Source organism: Centruroides vittatus, unplaced genomic scaffold (genome assembly GCF_030686945.1).
Source record: "Centruroides vittatus isolate TY-2023 unplaced genomic scaffold, ASM3068694v2 contig_345, whole genome shotgun sequence".
NCBI classification, from domain to species: Eukaryota; Metazoa; Arthropoda; class Arachnida; order Scorpiones; family Buthidae; genus Centruroides; species Centruroides vittatus.
In genome coordinates this window covers 463,372-486,279 of record NW_027122170.1, presented here as the reverse complement: position 1 = coordinate 486,279, position 22,908 = coordinate 463,372, and the positions used below count along the sequence as shown (strand labels likewise).

Sequence of the window (22,908 nt, the reverse complement as noted above, 5' to 3'; positions counted from 1 at the left end):
GTGGGCCAACGAAAACGAAACGGCAGAGTGTTCGTGTTCGTCCAAGCAAATCGCTCGGACAGGTCGATTTTATTCTCGAGGGGACATCTTATGCAATAAAGTTTTTGCGAATCTGAATATTAACTAAACAAACATTTTTTTTTCGAAATAAATGTTTGTTTAGTTAATACAAAATAAATAAGTTTTTAAAATTTTTGTTGTCTGTTGTAATCAGAATCGCAAAAAGTTTATTGCAAAAGATGTCCCCTCGAGAATAAAATCGACCTGTCCGAGCGATTTGCTTGGACGAACACGAACACTCTGCCGTTTCGTTTTCGTTGGCCCACCCTGTATAAATGAATATCATATATACTTACATTTTCCCATGTTTTTCAATTTTTCTCTAAATGCAGCATCTGAATCTTCACTAGGTGGAAGTGATTTAGTATAAGGAAATGATTCAATCTCTTTAAGTGGCTGAATATTTGAACCTTCCTCCTCTTCTTGAGAAGATGCATCAGAAAGAGCAGCTAATGAAATAAATTTTATATACATTTCTTATTTAAAGAAAGTAATATTTTAAAGTGATTTTAAATGATAAAAAGGTATTTTGATTGCTACATCATATTAGAGTTGATTATCTGTTAGAACACATCATTGTAAATATATTAAAATATAATTTAAAAAAAAAAAAAAATAAGCCAGGACGATTAAATACAATTAAAGAAAAAAATATATTTCTCTTACAGACAATACATATAAAATGTGTCTTTTATCTAGACCAGTGGTTCCCCACCAGTGGTCCGCAAGAGCTAAAATATGGCCCGCGAAAGATTTAAAACTTTTATTAATTTTCAGTTATTATTCCCACATTGATACAAATTGAATTTAATTTTTACTAAAAATGATATGTTTTCTATTATAATAGTACTGTTAAAGCATGTTACTCTTGAGTTTAACGATTACGTATGTTAAGTTTTGATTAAAGTTTATTTTTAGATTAACACAGTTTATTTTTCTTAAACCTTGTGGTCCCTGCTAGCAACAATGAAATCAAAGTGGTCCCTGGTCCAAAAAAGGTTGGGAACCGCTGATCTAGACATCCTTTCTCACGCAGTTGAGGGATAAGACAATTCCACGGCGGAGTCGACCTTTTATTTGAGGCTTTTTGTCCGCCTCACAATGTAAAATAGCCCAATAATTCCCTCTGGCATTTCTCTCTAGATAAAAGACACATTTTATATGTATTGCCTGTAAAAGAAATATATTTTTTTCTTTAATTGTATTTAATCGTCCTGGCTTATTTTAATAATTAAAAATTATTTTTTAATTGTGCTGCCACCGCCAGAAAGAATTATTGAACTATTTTACATTGTGAGGTGGACGAGAAGCCTCAAATAAAAGGTCGAATATTTGTCTGGTTGCCGTGGAATTGTCTTATTCCTCAACTGCGTGAGAAAGGACGTCTAGATAAAAGACACATTTTATATGTATTGTCTGTAAGAGAAATATATATTTTTCTTTAATTATATTAAAATATACTTTAGTATTTGTATAGAACAACATATTTCAGTAAAAGTTCTCTTAAAATAATAAAGTACACTTAAAGTCCAAATAACATTAAGTTTAGATTTTTATTCGATTCCTTCTAATGTAAATAAAACACAACTTTCAATAGAGACAGCATAAATTTTAAATGATGGGGGGCATTACACATAGGGTGTTCAATGAGTAATGCATACTTGCAAGTGTTTCACTCAGTAAACAGGAGTTATTGACCAGTAAACAGTTAAACAACAAATGATTCTTTGTTTCATTAGTTACATTTTAATGCAAACAATGATCACTTAGAGTTTTTAACTTATAAACTTATCTCCTAAAAAAATTCATTCAAGATTAGTAGCAGTTTATGTTGCTACTAATCTTGTGGACAAAGCTTACTGTGGACAAAGCTTACAGATACATTTCATTTGCCAGAACAGTAATTGTAAAATTAAAAATGAAAGACTATACAATAAAGAGTCTTCTTATTGTATAGTCTTCAATTGTGCCATCACCTGAAGCCAGTTTTTTTAACATTTTGCATAGTGAGGCAGATGAGCAGCCTCTAATAAAAGATTGACTCTGCTGTAAGACTTATTTTTCTGAGATGTTAGAAAGGACAAAAGAAAACTCTTTATTGTAAAGTCTTTAATTTTCGTTAATTAATTTTAAAGGCACAATTTGATTATTTAAATTTCTTTATTATTTTGAAATTTTAAATGTTTAATATTACTATAAGCCAGAAAAGTTCATTTGATTTGCAATATTTGATAAGTAAGAAAAACTTTGCTTGTATTTGCATATAAAAATGTTGAAATGGAATATATTTCCTCTTTCTTTAATATTTTTAGTTTATTTCCAATATTTCTCTGAAATTATTATTATTCAGATTTATAAAATATAGTTTAAAAATTACATTTGTGTTTATAGATCTGAAGGAATGTCACATTAAGTTTATTAATCATTTTTAAAATAAATATCATTGATGTTAAATTCTTATAATTGTATAAAAATAAGTGTTATGACATAAAATTGCCTCAGATATATGATAGACTAGCTGTTGCCCGTGGCTTCGCCTGTGCAGATTTTGCAAATTAACTTTGAAAGTTAACAGAAATATTTGTCTGGTTGCTACTAACTCACGTAAACCTCCATAAGTATGAAATTGTGACATAGCGTTGAAGTATTCAACAGAACTGATGTAATTATTTCCATCACTATCATGTGACAGAATGAAAAAATCATCCCAGTGATCACGTAAGCCACTATTTCTGAATGTACTTTTTTGGCCATAACTTTAGTGTCATACAAAACAAAGGATACTGCTCTAAAAAGACAAGCTCTGTTGTGTATAATTGGAACAGTGGTGTGGGGCATCATAACACCATTTATATTCAGTATTTCAACAACCATAGTAATTTTTTAATTTATAACAATGTCTGAAATACTATCAATTTAATACACCTAAATACTCAATAAATACAAAACTTATAAAAAATAAATGCAGACTAAACCAGAAAATTCTGAACTTTAATATAACATCAATTAAGAACTATAATTTTAAACAAATCAAAAAATATTTATTAAGATAACGAAATTATAGACAAAATCTTTTAAAAGATAATAAATTTATTCCATCTGCGCAACAAGCTACAAAATTCGACCAAAAATATTTTTCCGATATATACTTTTTTACCCCCTTTTCACCCCCTTAAGGGGTGGAATTTTCAAAATTAATTTCTTAGCAGTTATCTATGTCATTATAGGAATGCACTGTCAAAATTTCACCTCTAGGTTCAGTGGATTGTTCTGGGCAATAATGAATCAGTCAGTCAGTCAGGACATGTAATTTTATATAAATAGATAAAATCAAAATTAAAACAAAAACAGATCTAAACAGTTAAATGTATACATGTACAGTACATAGCCAATTTCTTATCCACTGAGTGAAAGAAATTCTGCTTACTTAATGGATTTTATTGCTTTATTACATAATGAAGAATATGACCATCATGAATATGCTATTCTGATGATAATTTTTTTTTTTCCCATTACTAAATATTTTATTAGACTTAAAGAGAACTGCATCTATATTCTATTTTTCAATTCATCTAATGTTTTAATTTTCACTTTTTTTCATACTAGATTCTATTGTAACTGGATATTTCTTTACCAGAGTGCCTGTTGTGTTTTTGTTTAAGATTTTTAATTTGAAGCTTACGACTCATGAATCAATTACTCCTTCTGGGCACTTCTTCAGGTCAATTCTTATTTCAACTAGGCTGGCCATTGACATTAGAAAATAAATTGAATGGTACAGATTTCAAATACAGTAGGTGCATGCGTTCTCTGTAAGATGATTACAAAAGGTTGTACATTAAGTTGAGCTGGAACACAGAGAACTACTGCGCATGCGTTCGGTTCAAGATACGATTGAAAATTAAATGTTTTGGTCAAGTATAGCCTGCCTTGCCATCGACCAACACATCGCCTCCTTAAAATTAATGCACGTGGTTCTGTTACAGGCTTTAAAGATTTTGATGGCCTCTAACCACTTGAAGTGTTCCAGGTGCGGGGTGGTAAGGATAATTCTGGCTTCAGAGAAATCTGCCGTAATATCCAGGTCTGTCGCGTAAAGCTTAGTTCACACTGAGCGCGATTCGCTGGCGAAAGCAAAAAACAGAGCGAATAACACGTCAGACATGACGTCGTTTCCGGTAAATTTTACCATTTTGCAAATCGCTTCGAAGTTTGGAACTGTCGAACTTTTTCGCTAAAGAATAAATTTTGCCACCAAATCAGATTCCCTCTAGTTGTCACGTGTTTCTTGTTGTTTTCAGGATGGTGATACAAGCTTATTCTTGATGTAAAGTAAATATAGAACAACTTGGTAGACGTTTATAAACTTATACCATTTTTTGTTATTCATATATTTTCTTACTAAAGAGAATAAAAATTAGTATAAATAGTCCTACCTAAAAAAATTCTCTTTGTCATTAACTCTCATCTCTTGCACCAAATTAGCATGGTAACGATGTAATCTGCAATTTTTTAATATACTTCTCACCCAGCATCGTTTTCTTTTTGAAGTATGTTTTTTACTCAACAAATAAACAAACATTGTTAACAACAAGATATCAGAAGCAGCCATTTTGTTTTTCGAGATGACGTTTTTGCTTGCTTGCAAATGATTGGCTGCTTAAAATTCGCAATCCGCTTTTGGTTGTAGGGTCAGTTTTGTTAAGCGAATAAAAATCACTTTTCGTATTCGCTTTCGCTATTCACTCAGTGTGAACTAAGCTTAAGTGGAGAGAGCAGTCCTACTCCTGCTATGCTGTATGTCAGATTTATGTTCTCGTAATCTCACCCCCATTGAATGTTAAGTAAAGCCAACATAAACCATTTCCCTATAACGCCTGTTGTCTCTGACAGGGACGTTATAAATGCCTGGTAGTTTGTCGGGGTTAGGAGGGTCTTTTCCATTGCTCAGTATGTTAAAAATGGATGGGCACCTCCCGTGGGCGATACTGACCTGACGTCTCTTGGCAATTGTGTTGTACAATGATTTTAAATGGGGGTTAAAAGTGATGGGGATCCTCTCCTTATCCTCTTCCTGTTTATCTCTTGGTATTCGGTATTTCCTTGAAACTGGTGGATGCTTCTTGTGTACTTCTGCAGCACTCACATAATTTTTGTACAAGGTGGATGTAACCATGTGCTCTGACTATCTCTTCTATAGGTTTTAATTTCTGTGCTAGTGCTTGTGGAGTGGAAGAATGCATAATGTTGAACAGACTAGGCTCTTCTAACCAAGGCCCTGAATGCTGCTATCTTGTATGGAAAAGGATCACATGATCCAATCAGAATATAAGTCGAGATAGCACATGGTTTACGATAAACAGATGTGGATATGTCCGACCCTTTAATTGTGATGTCTATGTCCAAGAAATGGATGTTGGTGGGGCTGTGTTGTTCCACCTCAAGGAATAGACCATACAGATTGTTGTTCATTGCGTCGACAAACTGCGTTAGATTCGGTGTTGTCCTCCAAAAAATAATGATATCATCTATGTATCTTTTGTACAGGAGAATGTTGTGGAGGTAGTGAAGAGGGTCCTGCTCTCCAATTGTCTGATGACTAATTCGCAGAGGTTCCCAAAAACCGGACAGTGATGGGGACTCCTCTACTCTGTGTATACACAATCCCATTAAATTGAAATATAAAGCTGGGCCAATTCGAGTATGTGTTGATGCATAGTTATATCTTCCACTCTTGCAAACAGGAAGTTCCTAAGAGCACAAAAACAAGGAGGCAGCTCTATGGATGAATACATGGATTGGAAGTCCAACACTGTAACATGCATGGGAGAAGTGATCCCTTTGAGCTGCTCTAATAGTTTGACTGGGCTGGAGATGGCAAATTGATATCCATCCAGGTGAAGAGTAAGCAGGTTATGTATGGCTCTTTCTAACTTACAAGTAGGAGCTCTAGCCTTGTCAACAACCAGATGTAATTGCTGTCCTTGCTTGTGTGACTGGGTGAAGGCAAATAATTTAGGGACATCAGTTGCATCCACGATAATGTCTCTCGCCAGCTTCATGTTGGCAAAACGTTTAACCCTAGAATGCAACTTATATGTCCATCTTTCTACCACCTCTGTACATTGGGTCGTGTTGAGGTATTCTTGTAGGTGCCTCTCGTATGTCTTGTGTTTCATAAGAACTAAAACTTTCGCCTTGTTTGCTCTGACCAATATAACTCTGTTCTGTCGAATCCATCTACTCGTGCAACTTACCTTTTCTCTAAGTTCCCGAACTTCTGCCAATTCCTTAGTCTTTTTAACTTTGATTGATGCCATCCATCTATAATATTCCTTTTGCCTATGAGTAAGGCCCTTAAACAGGATCTCCAAATCCAGGATGTAAGATTTCACAGCATCATTTAGAAAAGGTGGAGGAGCAAACACTAGTCCAAATCTCAGGACTTGGCTGACAAACTCTGGTATTTGTAAGTCATCCCACACCAAAAATGGACAATCATGATGTCTGCATCTCTTGGGCAGTTGAAATCGCATAATCCACTGTAGTTTCTTGTAATGACTGAGATGTTACATCTTGAAAATTAAATGTTTTGGTCAAGTATAGTCTGCCTTGCCATTGACCAACACATCGCTTCCTTAAAATTAATGCACGTGATTCTGCTACAGGCTTTAAAGATTTTGATGGCCTCTAACCATTTGAGGTTTTCCAGGTGCGGGGTCGTAAGGATAATTCTGGCTCCGGAGAAATCTGCCGTAATATCCGGGTCTGTCGCGTAAGTGGAGAGAGCAGTCCTACTCCTACTATGCTGTATGTCAGATTTATGTTCTTGTAATCTCCTGACAGAAAGAACCATTTTACATCTCAGTCTGTCTTGTATGTTGATAAGTTTGGCATTGTTAACATCCTTGGGTCTCATTGGAACAAAGAATTCTTGAAGTCTATAAGCTTCACCAATTAAAATAGACCAATTTCCTTGTTCCTCTGATAGCTCTGTTCATGCACATCCATCTCACTTTGTTACGGAGAGGTTCATTTCCTGGTAGCAGGCGAATACGAAATATTTACATGGGAAACACCCCCCTTCTCTTGATAATCATTAGAAAGTCCAGCCTTGATCTGGCCTTAGTTAGGCCTATTACTACTTTATGATAAACTTCAGCAAGCATTGCTACAGAATGTTTAACCACATAACACCGGAATGTAAATAATGCAGTTAAACATTCTCCTGTACAAAAGATACATAGATGACATCACTATTTTCTGGAGAACAACACTGAATCTAATGCAGTTTGTTGACACAATGAACAACAATCCGTATGGGCTATCCCTTGAGGTGGAACAACGCAGCCCCACCAACATCCATTTCTTGGACATAGACATCACAATTAAAGGGTCGGACATATCCACATCTGTTTATCATAAACCATGTGCTATCTCCATTTATATTCTGATTAGATCATGTGATCCTTTTCCATACAAGATAGCAGCATTCAGGGCCTTGGTTAGAAGAGCCTAGTCTGTTCAACATTATGCATTCTTCCACTCCACAAGCACTAGCACAGAAATTAAAACCTATAGAAGAGATAGTCAGAGCACATGGTTACATCCACCTTGTACAAAAATTATGTGAGTGCTGCAGAAGTACACAAGAAGCATCCACCAGTTTCAAGGAAATACCGAATACCAAGAGATAAACAGGAAGAGGATAAAGAGAGGATCCCCATCACTTTTAACCCCCATTTAAAATCATTGTACAACACAATTGCCAAGAGACGTCAAATCAGTATTGCCGACGGGAGGTGCCCATCCATTTTTAACATACTGTGCAATGGAAAAGACTAAATACCGAACCTGTTACCGGTGTAATTTGCGTGAAAAAATCTTCTTTCCACAAACGTTTTCGAGCTTTCCAAACAGCTCTTCTTCAGGTAGAGAAAAAAGGTTCCGACGAAATACTTCGAAAAAAAGACGAAAAAAGAACGTAGACATTTAAATAAAAACAGAATCTAAAAATAGAATGCAGATGTTTAAACAAAAATTACGGAACTCGCATATCAAACGAACATTAAGGTGGACATGCGCATTCGTGCGCCGATGTTGCTATTTATAGATCGTTGTTTATGAGGGCCTGCCACGCTATAGAAAGATTAATCTCATCCTTCCGATTTATACATGTGGTCCGATGGTTAGCCTTACAGATGGATATAGCTTCCCGCCATTTTAGTTGGTTAATGATGCCTTACAGATGGATAATAATGCCTTACAGATGGATATAGCTTCCCGCCTTTTTGCATTCCTAACGGAATGCAAAAAGAACGGACTATATCCAATGTCATTCTTTCGCATACATCTCCCGCCTGGTAGTGAACCTCTACTTAAGAAAGTAAGGCTACTATGCCTCAACAGGGCTATTCGAACTACCAGAAAACAGATTTTCTCAAGACTCAAAGAGCTAATCGAGACCGAAAACTCGCTATTCATTATGGGCCCTGACGTATTGGCAAGGGAGAATACTAGGCTAATTCCCATCCAAGAGCGTCTAAGTGCCAACCTAAAAAGACGCTACCATAAGAAACTGAACTGGATACTAAGATTCCAAGTACCAGAAAGACGACAACACCCTATGTTCCCGTTCGTTGTATGGGACAATGTTAAACCTCCTAAGTTCGTCATAGATGTATTGAAGCATGGTCCGACCTTTGCACCTCCGCCTCCTATAAGCGGATATAAGGACCTCATTCCAGATTTGGAACTCCTAGTAAAAAGCCTACCGAATACGCAAAAAGAGTACTACAGATGGTTAGCCACACTAAGAATGAAGAAAACTAAAGAACAACCTGAGGTCACCGAGCTGAGAAATAAACTTAGACGCACGAGCGAGTGGATGCAACGTAACGGGATCATTCTCACCAGGGCAGATAAATCTAAAACGCTAGTCCTCATGAGACGCAGCACCTACCGTCAAGGCTTAAGGGAATACATCAATATCACCCAATGCAAAAAGGAGAATGAGAACGTGGTGGACAAGATACAAAATAAAGTTAAGAGATTTGCAAACTCCAAATTGGCAAAACGCCTTGCATTGGGCAACGTAGTGGTCGATTCCCCGGACACACCAAGACTTTTTGCATTTGCCAAAACACACAAAATGGGCCAACAATTACGTCCAATAGTCGATAAAATCAGAGCTCCCACAAGAAAATTGGAGAAAGCCATTCATAACCTACTTTCTCCCCACCTCAAGGACTACCCATACACCATCGATAACCCAGTTGAGCTCATCCACCTCCTTCGGGTTGTGCCTTCGACGCCGCAGTATATTACCGTGCTAGACTTTAAATCTATGTACCCGTCGGTGGAGCTTCCTCCAGCTTTTTGCTCCCTTAGGGACATTTTGCTTAATTTGACTCAAGATCAAGCATTACACCACCAAGTCATTGACTTAGCCCATCTGATCTGTTATAATTCTATCTTTGCGTTCGACGGAGAGGTCTACAAACAACAAAGAGGAGTCCCCATGGGTAGCCCAGTATCTGGGGACCTATGCGAAATGGTCGTTAGGCAACTGGAACAAAAAATACTTCCGCTGTTCCTCCCGAACATCTTACTCTATAGGAGGTATGTGGACGACATCCTCATCATGTGGATAACAATACCTGACATCTCTAACTTCGTACAAACCGTTAATGATAATCCCTACGGCCTAACGCTGGAAATGGAACAATCTAGCAATACTGAGGTCCATTTTTTGGATATAAACATTAAAGTAGAAGGATCCACCATCGTCACGTCGGTATACCGTAAACCTTATGCCGACCCTATATACATACCGGTAGGTTCATCTGACCCATTCACCTACAAGGCTGCAGCATTTAATACTTTGATTAAAAGGGCCTTTTCCCACTCGTCCACCACGCAAGCCCTCAACACCGAATTGAATTATATCAAGAGGATAGCAGCCAAGCACGGTTACCATGGTCTGACACACCGTCTAATTGAGCGACTTCAACGCTCACAATACGCACCCACTACGCGTACGAGGACCAACACTGACCAGGATGAACGTACACGCCTCCCAGTCACCTTTAACCCATATGTTAAAGCGATATATGCTGAGATCGCTGGAAAACAACAACTACAAATAGCCTATAGAAGAGGCCCGACAATCTACGACATCCTCAGAAATGAAAAAGGCAGTCCAGTCCGTGGCAGGCTTCCTGGCGTGTACTCTATCCCGCTGAAAGATAACAGATGTAACGAGAGCCTTGTATATATCGGCTCAACCAAGCGATCTTTAAATACCAGAGTGCAAGAACATCAGGCGGACCTTCGGCACGGGCGGTACACCACGGCCCTAACCACCTTTGCATCTGATCCGGATATAGAACCGGAGTTCGACAAAGCTGACATCATCGACACTACGCCCCACCTGGACCAACTAAAATGGCGGGAAGCTACATCCATCTGTAAGGCTAACCATCGGACCACATGTATAAATCGGAAGGATGAGATTAATCTTTCTATAGCGTGGCAGGCCCTCATAAACAACGATCTATAAATAGCAACATCGGCGCACAAATGCGCATGTCCACCTTAATGTTCGTTTGATATGCGAGTTCCGTAATTTTTGTTTAAACATCTGCATTCTATTTTTAGATTCCGTTTTTATTTAAATGTCTACGTTCTTTTTTCGTCTTTTTTTCGAAGTATTTCGTCGGAACCTTTTTTCTCTACCTGAAGAAGAGCTGTTTGGAAAGCTCGAAAACGTTTGTGGAAAGAAGATTTTTTCACGCAAATTACACCGGTAACAGGTTCGGTATTTAGTATTTCATCCCCGGTGTCGGAGTGAAGGGTAATTTTACTTAATGGAAAAGACCTTCCTAACCCCGAAAGACTACCAGGCATTTATAACGTCCCTATCAGAGACAACAGGTGAGATAGGGAAATGGTTTATGTTGGCTTCACTTAACGTTCAATGGGGGTGAGATTACGAGAACATAAATCTGACATACAGCATAGTAGGAGTAGGACTGCTCTCTCCACTTACGCGACAGACCCTGATATTACAGCAGATTTCTCCGGAGCCAGAATTATCCTTACCACCCCCACACCTGGAACATTTCAAATGGTTAGAGGCTATCAAAATCTTTAAAGCCTGTAGCAGAACCACGTGAATTAATTTTAAGGAGGTGATGTGTCGGTCGATGGCAAGGCAGGCTATACTCGACCAAAACATTTAATTTTCAATCGTATTTTAAACCGAATGCATGCACAGTAGTTTTCTGCATTCCAACTCAACTTAATGTACAACCTTTTTTAATCACCTTACAGAGAAGGCATGCACATACTGTATTTGAAATCCATTCCATTTGATTTATTTTCAAATTTATTTATTTATTAAGTACGTTTAAAAACGATCAGAGACGATTGTATTCCACCCATTCCAAATGTCAATGGCCAGCCTAGCTGAAATAAGAACTGACCTGAAGAAGTGCTCAGAAGGAGTAACGAAAACCTTCGTCACTTGAACATTATTCACACTGGGTAATTGGTTCGTGAGTCGTAAGTTTTATTTACATTCCGGTGTTGTGCAGTTGAAGATTTTTAATTTGCATGATAACTCTTCCAAAAAATAAATTATAATTCTAAATATGTTTATATGATAAAACAGAACTTTTTATCTTAATTTTAATATTAATAATATAAGATAAAACATGAAAACTCAAGATTAAATTTAAAGATTTTTTTTAAAAAAAATATATGTTTAGTAAGAAGGCTTAAAGATGGAAAGAAAAACAATAAGATGCATTCTGCAAATTAATGTTCTTAAAGAGTATTTTAAAATTGATATGTACTAATATTACAGTAAGGTACAATCCTTTTGTATAAATTGAGACACTGAATTGGGTTACTATTTTAGTATTTAATTATAAATTTATAATGGTATGTAATGCCTACCTCTAGGCCAAATTACTTAGTGTTTAATTATTAACAGTAGCCCAATATAATTTGGCTTTAAACTAATAATCACATTATTAGATGTTTATTTGTTTGTAAATCTATTTTTAAATAACAGAAATAGATAATTGAAATTTTTATAGATTATTTTCTTACCATTTTCTGCTGGTAGTAAATTATTGGAAACTTGATGATGAGGACTGGCATCTAAAAATATAATATTTAAAGCCAATTTATTTTATAATATATAGATTTTTGTAATATATGTGAAAAATAGTGCTGAACACTATAGAAATTTTCATACCCGGGTACCTTTTTTTGTTACCCGGGCACCTGAGGATAATACAGTTTTTCAACTGTAACTTAACTGTACAGCTTATCAGGAAAAAAAAAAAAATGATATTCAGATATGAAAATTTATTTAAAAATAAATGATGTTAATAAGATGCTTTTTAAATTTTATATGAATCATTTTCTTATTATAAATTTATCAAATAAACAAAAAATGCACATCAAACAAGAATAATTACCTCTCTCAAGAGTGGACATAAATTCCTTATTATGGCGAAGTTCTTGCATGAATTCTTCATTCTGCAAGAAAAGAGCTATACGTTCATCTTCTAAATATTGAGCTAACTCAGGATCATCAGCTCCACTTGTACTTCGCCGCTGACGTTCATTTTCTTCCATTCGTTGTTGAAGCATTGCTGAACTGAGAACTGTAACACTCTGTTTTAAGACAAGTTTTAATATTTTCAATATAAAATACAATGCTGCAGAGAACATTCTTTTTTAAATTATAAAGGAATAAACTACTTTTTTCTTAATTTAAATTAACATGTATATTTTCTAGATTTGTCAAAAAAGTAAAGTTAGTCTTCTTGTTCTAGAAACACAAAGTTATGCAAAAAATAATAGAGCATTAGATTCAGATTAGATTTCAAGATACAATGTATTGTTTTCTTCTTTTGATTCTATAATTTACATTTATCAAGTTTATTTCATAAGCATCTAAATCCATAACAGTATAATAATAATAATAATAATATATTATATTCTTATTATACAAAGGCTATTTTTTAAATAAGGTCTGTTTTTTAATAAAAAGAAAAATACTGTAAATATCGTTAAAATATATTTTTTTCCATATTCTACATACTTTTATCTACTTTTCTACATAATTTCCATTTTGTTTAAACATTTGTCATACCGCTCAACAATTTTTTGAATCCCGACTTCAAAGAAATCTGCCGCCTGTCAAGAAGCCCAATCCACGACTGCAGTTTTCACTTCTTCTTCATCGTTGAAATGTTGACCACCAAGGAACTCCTTTAAGTATCGAAACAAGTGAAAATCACTGGGTGCAAGGTCTGGACTATGTGGATGATCGTATCGAGTCAAAACAATAAAGAACGGTTTAATCTTTTTGTTTTGTGATCGTCAGAAAGCAGTCTTGGAACGCACCGAGAAAACAATTTTCGATAATTCAGTTTCTCCGAAACAATGGTATACAAAACTGATCTTGAAATCTGTGGAAACTCAATTGATAACGTTGAAATCGTGAATCGTCGGTCCTCTCGAATTTTGTTATCCACATCACGAATCAAATCTTCAGAAATCAGAGAAGGTCGACCAGGGCGTGGCTCATCATGCACATTAACTCGCCCATTCTTGAACATTCTTACACATTTTCGAACTTTACTGTCACTCGTAGCATTATCACCGTAAACTTCACAAATCTGACGGTGAATTTCCGCTGCTGCCAAGTTTCTTGCATTCAAGAATCGAATAACAGATCGTATCTCACAGTCAGCGGGAGACTCAATTTTCTTAAACATTTTAAACTTCTACAGCTCAGCATACAGACAGACGATATGGCTGCAAACAGCGTCAAAACGCGCGCCAAGCTTGCTCGGAGCAGAAGCGTATGCATACTGCCGTGATTGCGCATTATTCTCACTTTCATTCACAAACGGACCTTATTTAAAAAATAGCCCTCATATTCTTATGGATTTATATACTTATTCAACATTGTAAATGATGACAGCTTACACCAACAAGTCCTAGAGATGGCACATTATTATGCTACAATTCATTTTTTCAGTTCAACGGTACAATTTACACACAGGGAAGAAGAGTCCCAATGGGGAGCCCCATCTCAGGGAACTTATGTGAACTGGTGATAAGACAACTAGAGTACAAGATCATCCCTCACCACCTCCCCAACATCCTTTTATATAGGAGTAGAAGATTTGATCCCAGGATCCCGACCACTTTTTAGTCCCAAAATTTTCAGGATTAAGTTTTCCTGATCCCGAGATTTTTGGGATTGACATCATTTTAAAAAAGTTGCAAAATAGACTTCATGAAGCAAAACATTCAGTTCATCTTAACAGAATTGCTTGCCTATCATTTTAATATAAAACTTCTTGTATTTTGAACTAAAATGATAGGCAAGCAGTTCTCACTAGGTTACTTGGTAATATACTTCATTCTTGTATTTTTGTATTTTTGCAAGCACCAATCGATTTTCTGGTGCAGTCGAGAGCACTTTTGGTTGGCTGTAAAGTTATAACATGACCTGTCAAAAATTCTAATAAGTCATTCAATGGAAAAATATCATCACCCTTAAGTGAGCACTCCCACCAGCCTCTAGTTGTTGCATCCAATTTAAATTAAATAATGAACATAAATAATATGCTCGAGAACTCATCTATAATAAAATTTAGAGCTTCTAAAGATTGAATACACTCTGTAGTCGATTAAACAATATTGTAACACGTGTCAGGTGTGTTTATGTTCTCTAGCATTGATGTACAGTCCACAGCTCTGTCACACGTGTGTATATGTGTGACAGAGCATATATGCACAACAGCATATATCAGCATATATATATATATATATATATGTGCAACAAATTGAGAAGAAGACTTGGTGATGAGACACTGGATGCGTTTTTATTTCTCAGATCATATTTTCGCAATTCAAATTAGAATGTCCCTATTAGATTAGTTTTCTTTATATTTAAGAAAAATGTGACTGATTAATATTATTTTTAAATACTTTTTGCTAAGAAACTTACTTTACTACCTACTTACTAGGTTGTTACATGAAAGTCGTCTATTTAGTCGATGTTAAGACAGATTTTTGTTAATTTTCAACATTTATTTGCATAGTTTATTACATACAGATTTTTTCAATTTATGTAAGTTTAAAGAAATCAGTGATCACTGATGCTTGAAAAAAAATAATTTTAACATGAAGACTGAGTGATTTTAACTCTGGTTAGTCTAACTCTAAGTCTGATTAGTTAGAGTGATTAGATTAGCTAGGAGTATATTGTAAAATACATTGATTTTTGTCTAAATTTTGATTTGTTGATTAAAGACTGATTTCTGTAAGATTTTCTTATTTTTTATTAAACCTCATTACCGAAATAATCCTGGGATTGACTACGTATAATCCCGAAATCCAGGGATTAGAAATAAGGGCTGGGATCAAATTCCCTATATAGGAGGTACAGTACATAGATGACAATCATTTTCTGGAGGACAACACCAGACGTCTTAGACTTCGTCAACTCTGTTAACAACAACCCGTATGGCTTGACCCTGGAAATCGATCAAGCACACCTTACGAAGGTCCACTTCCTCGACATTAACATTAGAATTAAAGGGTCAGCCATCCACACTGAGGTGTACTATAAACCAGGATCGGAGTCCATCTACTCCGATGCCAGTTTTATACTGATGTGGGGTCTTGTGACCTACCTACATCAATATAAAACTGCAGTGCATAATGCCTTAATTACAAGGACATTCACTTGCTCGTCTACTCAACAAGCTCTCCATGCTGAACTGAGACATACACATCACATAGCCACTGACCATGGGTACCCCAAGCTCATCTGTAAATTGATCAACAGATTCCACTGCTCCCAATGCACAGTCCAAGTCAACTTCCAAAGCAAAAACCGACTCGAAGATGAAGAAAGGATCCCAGTCACTTACAATCCATATCTCAGATCACTATAAACTGAGATAGCCAAGAAGTGCCACATTTGCATTGCATACAAGAGATGTCGAACTATATTTGACATCCTTTGTAATGGAAAGGACATTCCCAACCAGGACAGACTCCCCGGAGTGTATGGCATCCCACTTAGGGATCACAGATGTCATAGAGACCTCATCTACATCGACTCCACTAAGTGTTCCTTAGGGGTTAGAATGAAAGAGCGCCTTGCTGACATACAGCAAACGAAAACCACCACAGCTCTCACTGTTTACACCAGTGATCCAGACATAGAGCCGGCTTTTAATCAGGTGAAGGTCATCCTTATTTCACCAAGCACAGAACATCTAAGGTGGTTGGAGGCCATTTGTATCTACAGATCTAGCCTCACTGACACATGTATCAACCACAGGGAAGAATTGACCCTGTCCATAGCTTGGCAAGCACTAATGGACAACAACCTGTAAATCTCGACAGATGCTACCAGCTAGAGTGTGTATGCCCAATAGAATGACTTCAAGAAACATGTATTCAAACAAACTTTCAAATCATTGTGTTCTTATTTAGTTGCATTCTATTGGAAATTTGCCGTTTCACCTGAACAGTTTCTGGTTTGAAAACATTTGTGAAGTACTGTTATTTTGTTCTTTTTGTTTTTTTATTTGAGTTTCACACCAGTAACAAACTTTGGTATGTAAATAATATATTATATTTTGAGACAACATTAGGTATTGCTAATAGACACTGGATTTTTCCACATCTAGTTGATTTTCTTATGTACTTTAAAGTGTTAAAATGGAGTCAGTTCTGGTATACCTAGTGTCTAACCAAGGATGGCTGTTATTTATCTAGAGAATTTGTCAGATCTCTCCAGGTCAGTCCTGACAGCAGCTAGAATTTGTTATTTGCATCCTAGCTCATGATTTAATTAATTTCTTCAAACTGGCTGAAAATATAACAATAACTTGACCAGAATTTTAGGAGGGTTCATCTTTATACATTAAATGATAAATAAAATTTGTTAGGAATATATCTATCCGTTTATTAAAACATACCTATAACTATTGTCTATATATAAAGAAGTACATTAATAACAAAATGATTAGTGTCAATATAATTACAAATAAGTAAATTTCAAGTCTAAGCCACTAAACTAATCTGGAGAGAGAGTTTACATAACAATATCATCATATTACCTGACATTAAAATATATTTGAGGTGGAAAGTTGCTAGTCTTTAGGAACAAAGAGGTCGAAGAACTAAGAGAGGAATGATTACAGCTTTGGGCATTCAGCAAAGGTACCAAAGTGAGAGCAGTGGCTGAAGCCTTGATCACCGAGTAAAAGTGTCAAAACAAGAGCAAGTTGGAAAGTAACCTCTCACCTTTTATACTGTATTTTGTCCAATAGAATTATTGGAAAATCATGCCATGCTTCCAATGTACGACGGAAGTTGAGTGGTCTTGCAGTTAGACGAGTGAGACATTGCACCTGAACTATCACTTTTGGAGAAACTAAATGGTTTTTCTCCTTGAGCCAAAAAGGAAGTGCTTTCATTAACTTAAATATATAATTTTTCTATTAAAATAATTTTAAAATATTCCAACAAATTCACTAAAATATCTCCCCAACTCCACATTCTCACAAAACTTTTAAAATTAATTACTCTAACTGTAAAGTACATAAGAAAAGAAAGTGGATGTGAAAAAGTCCAGTGCCAACACTTCATAGTGTCTCAAAATACAAAAAAAAAAAAAAAAAAAAAAAAGGCATGGTTTCAACACAGAGAAGTATAATAATAATAAATGAACAGCAGCAGTTTTCATTGTACAGACAAACCTCAGTTTTCAAATAACTCATTTTTGAACAAATCAATTCACAAACAGATTTTTGAATACAATACAATAACTTGGTTGCTGAACAAGCTACATGGCAAGAGCTGACCACAGATTAGAGAGAGACAGACAATCAACTCCCTATACTTCTTACGTTAAAGAAAGTCAACAGCCTTACCAATTAGTGACAAGACTCCCAATTCAGAAATTTGGTGCTGAGATTGCCTCACGTCATTAGATGACACAACATGAATCATTGATGACATTGCTATTTAAATTAGATTTTGAAGCACATGCAAGAAAGATACTACTGCTGTTTTTCAGTTTCAATATTGTCAGTGATATGGACAATGGCTAAAGGCATACAGGTTGCTAAACTAGATATTACATGAAAAACTGGGAGATTACACTTTTTGAGTGGTCCAAATAATAATGGTTTTGCAACATTTTTAATTATTGGATGAATATTTATCAGAAAAACTAAGTATGCAAATTTAATGAAACTACTACTAGGTATTAGGTACCATGTAGGAAAGCTTATTAATAATATATAAATATACTACTATACATTAGTCTTTTAATTTTGTCAATTGTTTTATTTTATTAAGTAATTAAAGATATTTAACACCAATAAAAATCTGTAACAAGTGATCTTTATGAACAGATAAATTTGGTTAACTGACATAAAAAAAATAACTAACGAAAATAGAAAATAATTTAAGACATTTTATAATTAATACTTTTAAATTACAAAACTTTGTAATTTAAAAGTAAATATGTAAAAATAAATAAAGCAAATGTAAATATATTAAAAGCTTAAATAAATTTGAAACCACGTAACGTAATATCATGTAATAAACATGTACAGTGGAACCTCTCCATTCCTGATGTTTGGACTTATACTGAATAGAACGTGTACCAAACCAACCTTTCCCATAAGAAGTAATGTAAAAATGATTAATCCGTTCTCATGTAAAAGAAACCCCTCTTGATGTGATATATTAATGGGGTTGTAAAATAATTTAAACACTGTTTGAGCACACTAATAAAAAAATAAATTTTATTATAGATTTTTAAAGTTATTACAGTATATTGTATTATATTATTTAAATCATTAAATCAAAATCAAATCAAACCAAACTCTCTTTAATACTAATAATCTGTTTAGAAATTGATTAAACCCCTTTCACAATGTTAGCAGATTTAATAATGTCTTTATTTTTCACAATTGTCAATATCGTCGTTCTCGGAATACAATATGCAACAGTTAAATCTCGAACACCCATGACACCTTCATATTTCTCAACAATCTCTTTTTTCAGTTCCATTGTGATTCTAGTCATTTTTTTAGTTTTCTGTTGCTTTTCATTTGCCTTTTTGCAATTCATGATTAATAAAAACAATAAAATTTTACTTACAAATTAAAATCAGAAGAAATTTAACAAAGTTATAAACCGTGGCACCGTGAACATCTAGTCTGGTCTAGTACACTGATAGTGCTACTTGTTCATAGATGGTGAGTTTAATTGAGTCGTATACCGAGCAAAATTTGTTTCGTCCAAACAGGACATATTCCAAATTGGATGTATTCTAAAGCAGATGTATACTGAAGTTCCACTGTAACCATTAATAAAATGTAGCAACCACATCATACTTGTGTCTTATTTTTACCATTGAACAGCACTTCATGTAAGAGCATTTAGTCCAGAGAACTGGAAAAAGTGCTTTGGACAAAGCTGCTTGAAAAAAGATAATCTAAAACACTTGATGACAATCACCTTAAGATGGTGTATTAGTTTTCAGTTTCCAAAATAAAAAATTATTCAAGCATTTGAATGTATGAAAAAAAAGCGTGAAAGGTGAGAAACATGTTACAATGAGACAAGGCAAATATCAGTCAAATTGAGTTTTTATTTAATCGAAATAAGGGAACAGATATCAGTCTGCCTGTTACAGAGAAAAAAATGCATATGCACTAATTCCCTGCTCTCGTTCGATCTTCCCGTGACAATTAATTATTATATAGTTCAACTTAAAACTAAGACTATCACAATTCAACTATTACTACTTACAACTAGACAAAGAAAGAAGAATGAAGGATGGTTGGATAGTGTACCGGTAGCTTAGATTGGGGGCCCTGATAACGGGATAATATGGACTATGGTTGCCTTGTGGACAGCGAATGTTCAATCCATTCACATCTGGGATAATAACAACCAGTTAATAAATATTGCCCAGGAAAGTTCCTTGAGCTTGTATGGAAGGGCTCACTCACTTATTTTGAAGTCACCGTTCGCACGTGGTCCACACTGACCCTCTATCTCTTCTTACCCTTCTAAACCTGAATCCTGGTCACTTCTCACTTGGTCTCCCTCACTTGACCTCCTCTCTCATCGGTGGCAACCCCAAAAGTGACTCTCCTTAACTCCCGTTTTTCCCAGGTCCCTCTTGGGCAGGACCCTCTCTTTTCCCTTTTGTAGTGTATACTGGCCAATCAGGACCCATAAACAGTAAGGCTCCTGTCATGTGACAGGAAAGGGTTGAAGACAGAAAAAAGAAGAAGAAAGGAGTTCCTATTCTATATACAATGATATACAAAAACAAACGTGGCAGACAGTCACAGAAGAAATGATATTTTTTATCTTGTAACAATCTCGTCTATTTTACTTTAAAATATGATTTGTATTATTGTAAGCAAGTACAGTCAAACCTGTTTTTATGCGCTCTTTTTATGTGCGATTTTTATTTGTGCGATTTTTTTAATGCGAATTTTTATTTGTGTGGTATAGTTGGCGACTAGTCTCATGCGATTCGTCATGTCTCACGTTGACTTATTATAGCTAAATAAACTTATTATAGCATAAATGCACTTATTATAGTAATATTATTGCATGAATATGCGAAAAGTGAAATAATTTACTTTTTAAGTCAACAAAACACCACCTGGACAAAAATATGTAAAACAGACGATAGACCAGACGATGCAGTCAAGTGCTGACATCTGTTGTCAATAAATTCTATTTCGTACGGTTTTGAGTTATTTTCTATGTGAGACTTTTTTTATGCGGTCCCTATTGACAGCATAAAAAAAAATATTTTTTTAATTGTGTTGCGAAAGCTATTTTTTACAGCCATTCGTAAAGTTTCGTGCGATTTTTTTAATGCGTTTTTTTTAATGCGGTCCCTATCCACCGCATAAAAACAGGTTTGACTGTATTCTGAATCAAACTCGATCATAAATATGTATTTAATTCTATTTGACTACCAGAAAATAAAATTTTTAACTTTGATTCATAATTCTTTCTTTATTCACATTCCTGAGATCCATGAGTCAAAATGAAAATATTTTAGGTCTAGTGTGAGTTCTGCTTTGATTATCATTTGTATTTTATCTTCACTTAAGTTCCATTAAACCAGTTATTTAAAAAAATTACTTTTGATAAAGTAATTTGATTTTGTACTTACATTATCTACATTTTAATGCAATATTATATTTCAAGAATAAGACTATCAACGATAATTGTCCTCTTAAAAAATATTTCAGGTAAAATAGAAACAAGTTTTCATTTTTTGAAAAGGTAAGAGAAATTATAATATTATTCTTATTTCTTTCTTTAAAAGTTTGTGGTGTTACAACACCATGTTGATTAGTATTATCATTTTTTTTTGTGTTTGTAACGGTTGTGTTCCACGGTAGGGGGAGCCACTGTGGAGGAGTATTTAAGGTGTCCCCCCTTTGTTCTTAGCACTTTTGGGTTGTGCGATTCGTCAGGAGAGCAGTGGACAGGCAAGTCAGAAAGGGAAGTGTGTAGAACTTTATGTTTTTCCTTCTTATCCGTTTGCATCGGCATTTTGGAGGCGACTCTTCCGTACGAACTACATCCGGACTGTTGTATTAGTTGGATTGTACCGGGTGCAGTGATTAGTTTTGTGTTTAACCAGGAAGATCAGTAAAATTTTGTTGTACAAATTACATCGGAAAAACCTTGTAATATTGCCTTCACGCATTCAGTATTGTAGTTTGGCTGTTTTCGTTATAAAATTAAATCGGATTCCCCTTAGTCTTGGACTACCGGGAATTTACATTGGCGTCCGCGACAGGATCGAATTGTGTTAAGGTGGTTCTTACCTCGTACTGTCAATATTTTTGTTTTGTGGCGTTCACTTTTAGGATAATAATGGAAGAACCTGGAGGTGCGACTTCAAGTAACGGCAATGTTGATACGAGTATTGTACCAGTCGTTATGGGATTTATGGGTATGATCCCTTCCTTCTCCAATTCCCCTGGGGACACCTTGAACATTCAGAAATTCTTTCAGACCATCGAAAGTGTAGCCGAATTAGCAGGATGAGAAGAAAAGGTAAAACTAACTTTCTTACAAGCGAGATTAAAAAGTGAGCCTTTATCCGTATTCTTCGATTTAAAGGAACAAGGGCAATCAACTTTTGTTACGGTTAAAGAAGGGTTAATCAAATGTTTCGATAGGCAGAAAGACTTCTCGGATCCATTTGAGCAGGTCTTAACTATAACACAAAAGGGAAGCGAGCGTGTTTGTGAATATGCCATTAGATTAAAAACTCTATTCGCTCGTGCTGTGGCTCGTAATTCAAATTTGGTCACTTTACGGGATAATACTGTCAGAGATTGTTTTGGAAAGGGACTAAACGCATCAATTCGTAGACAAGTTCTACAGAGGAAACCAAGCACCCTTGATCAATGTATAGAGATAGCTGAGGAAGAGGAGGAGGTTGTGAGGATGTGCAGCCAAAAGGGGAATAACCATGTCTTTATGAATTACGAACGTGAACCAGATAAGAAAAAAGGGAAACTCGAACAAAACAATCGCTTAAACAAAATGAAAAAACAAATTCAGACCCTTTGCGAGTCGATTGCGTCATTATCGAAATTTGTTAAGAAAAATAATAATTATGAAAATAGGACGCGGGAACGGAAATGCTTTGCATTTCAGTTATCATCAGTATCGTATACCACATGTGCATCTACCGGCATTAAAAAAGAAAATTAATGAGTTTCTTAG

The 22,908-nt window shown here is 35.3% G+C and overlaps 1 protein-coding gene across 5 annotated transcripts in view; it reads right to left on the bottom strand.

Annotated features, from left to right (window-relative positions):
* Positions 1 to 22,908, bottom strand: part of LOC136974191 (CUE domain-containing protein 1) — an 88,058-nt gene that overhangs the window by 5,902 nt on the left and 59,248 nt on the right. For 4 of the 5 annotated variants that reach the window (XM_067268996.1, XM_067268997.1, XM_067268998.1 and 1 more), the window contains exons 3-5: positions 12,552 to 12,750; positions 12,178 to 12,228; positions 357 to 509 (exon numbers count right to left, since the gene is read on the bottom strand). In XM_067268996.1, the coding sequence (XP_067125097.1) occupies positions 357 to 509; positions 12,178 to 12,228; positions 12,552 to 12,750 (403 nt within the window). The remainder of the gene's footprint in view (positions 1 to 356; positions 510 to 12,177; positions 12,229 to 12,551; positions 12,751 to 22,908) is intronic. The other variant, XM_067269000.1, reaches the window with a different exon arrangement.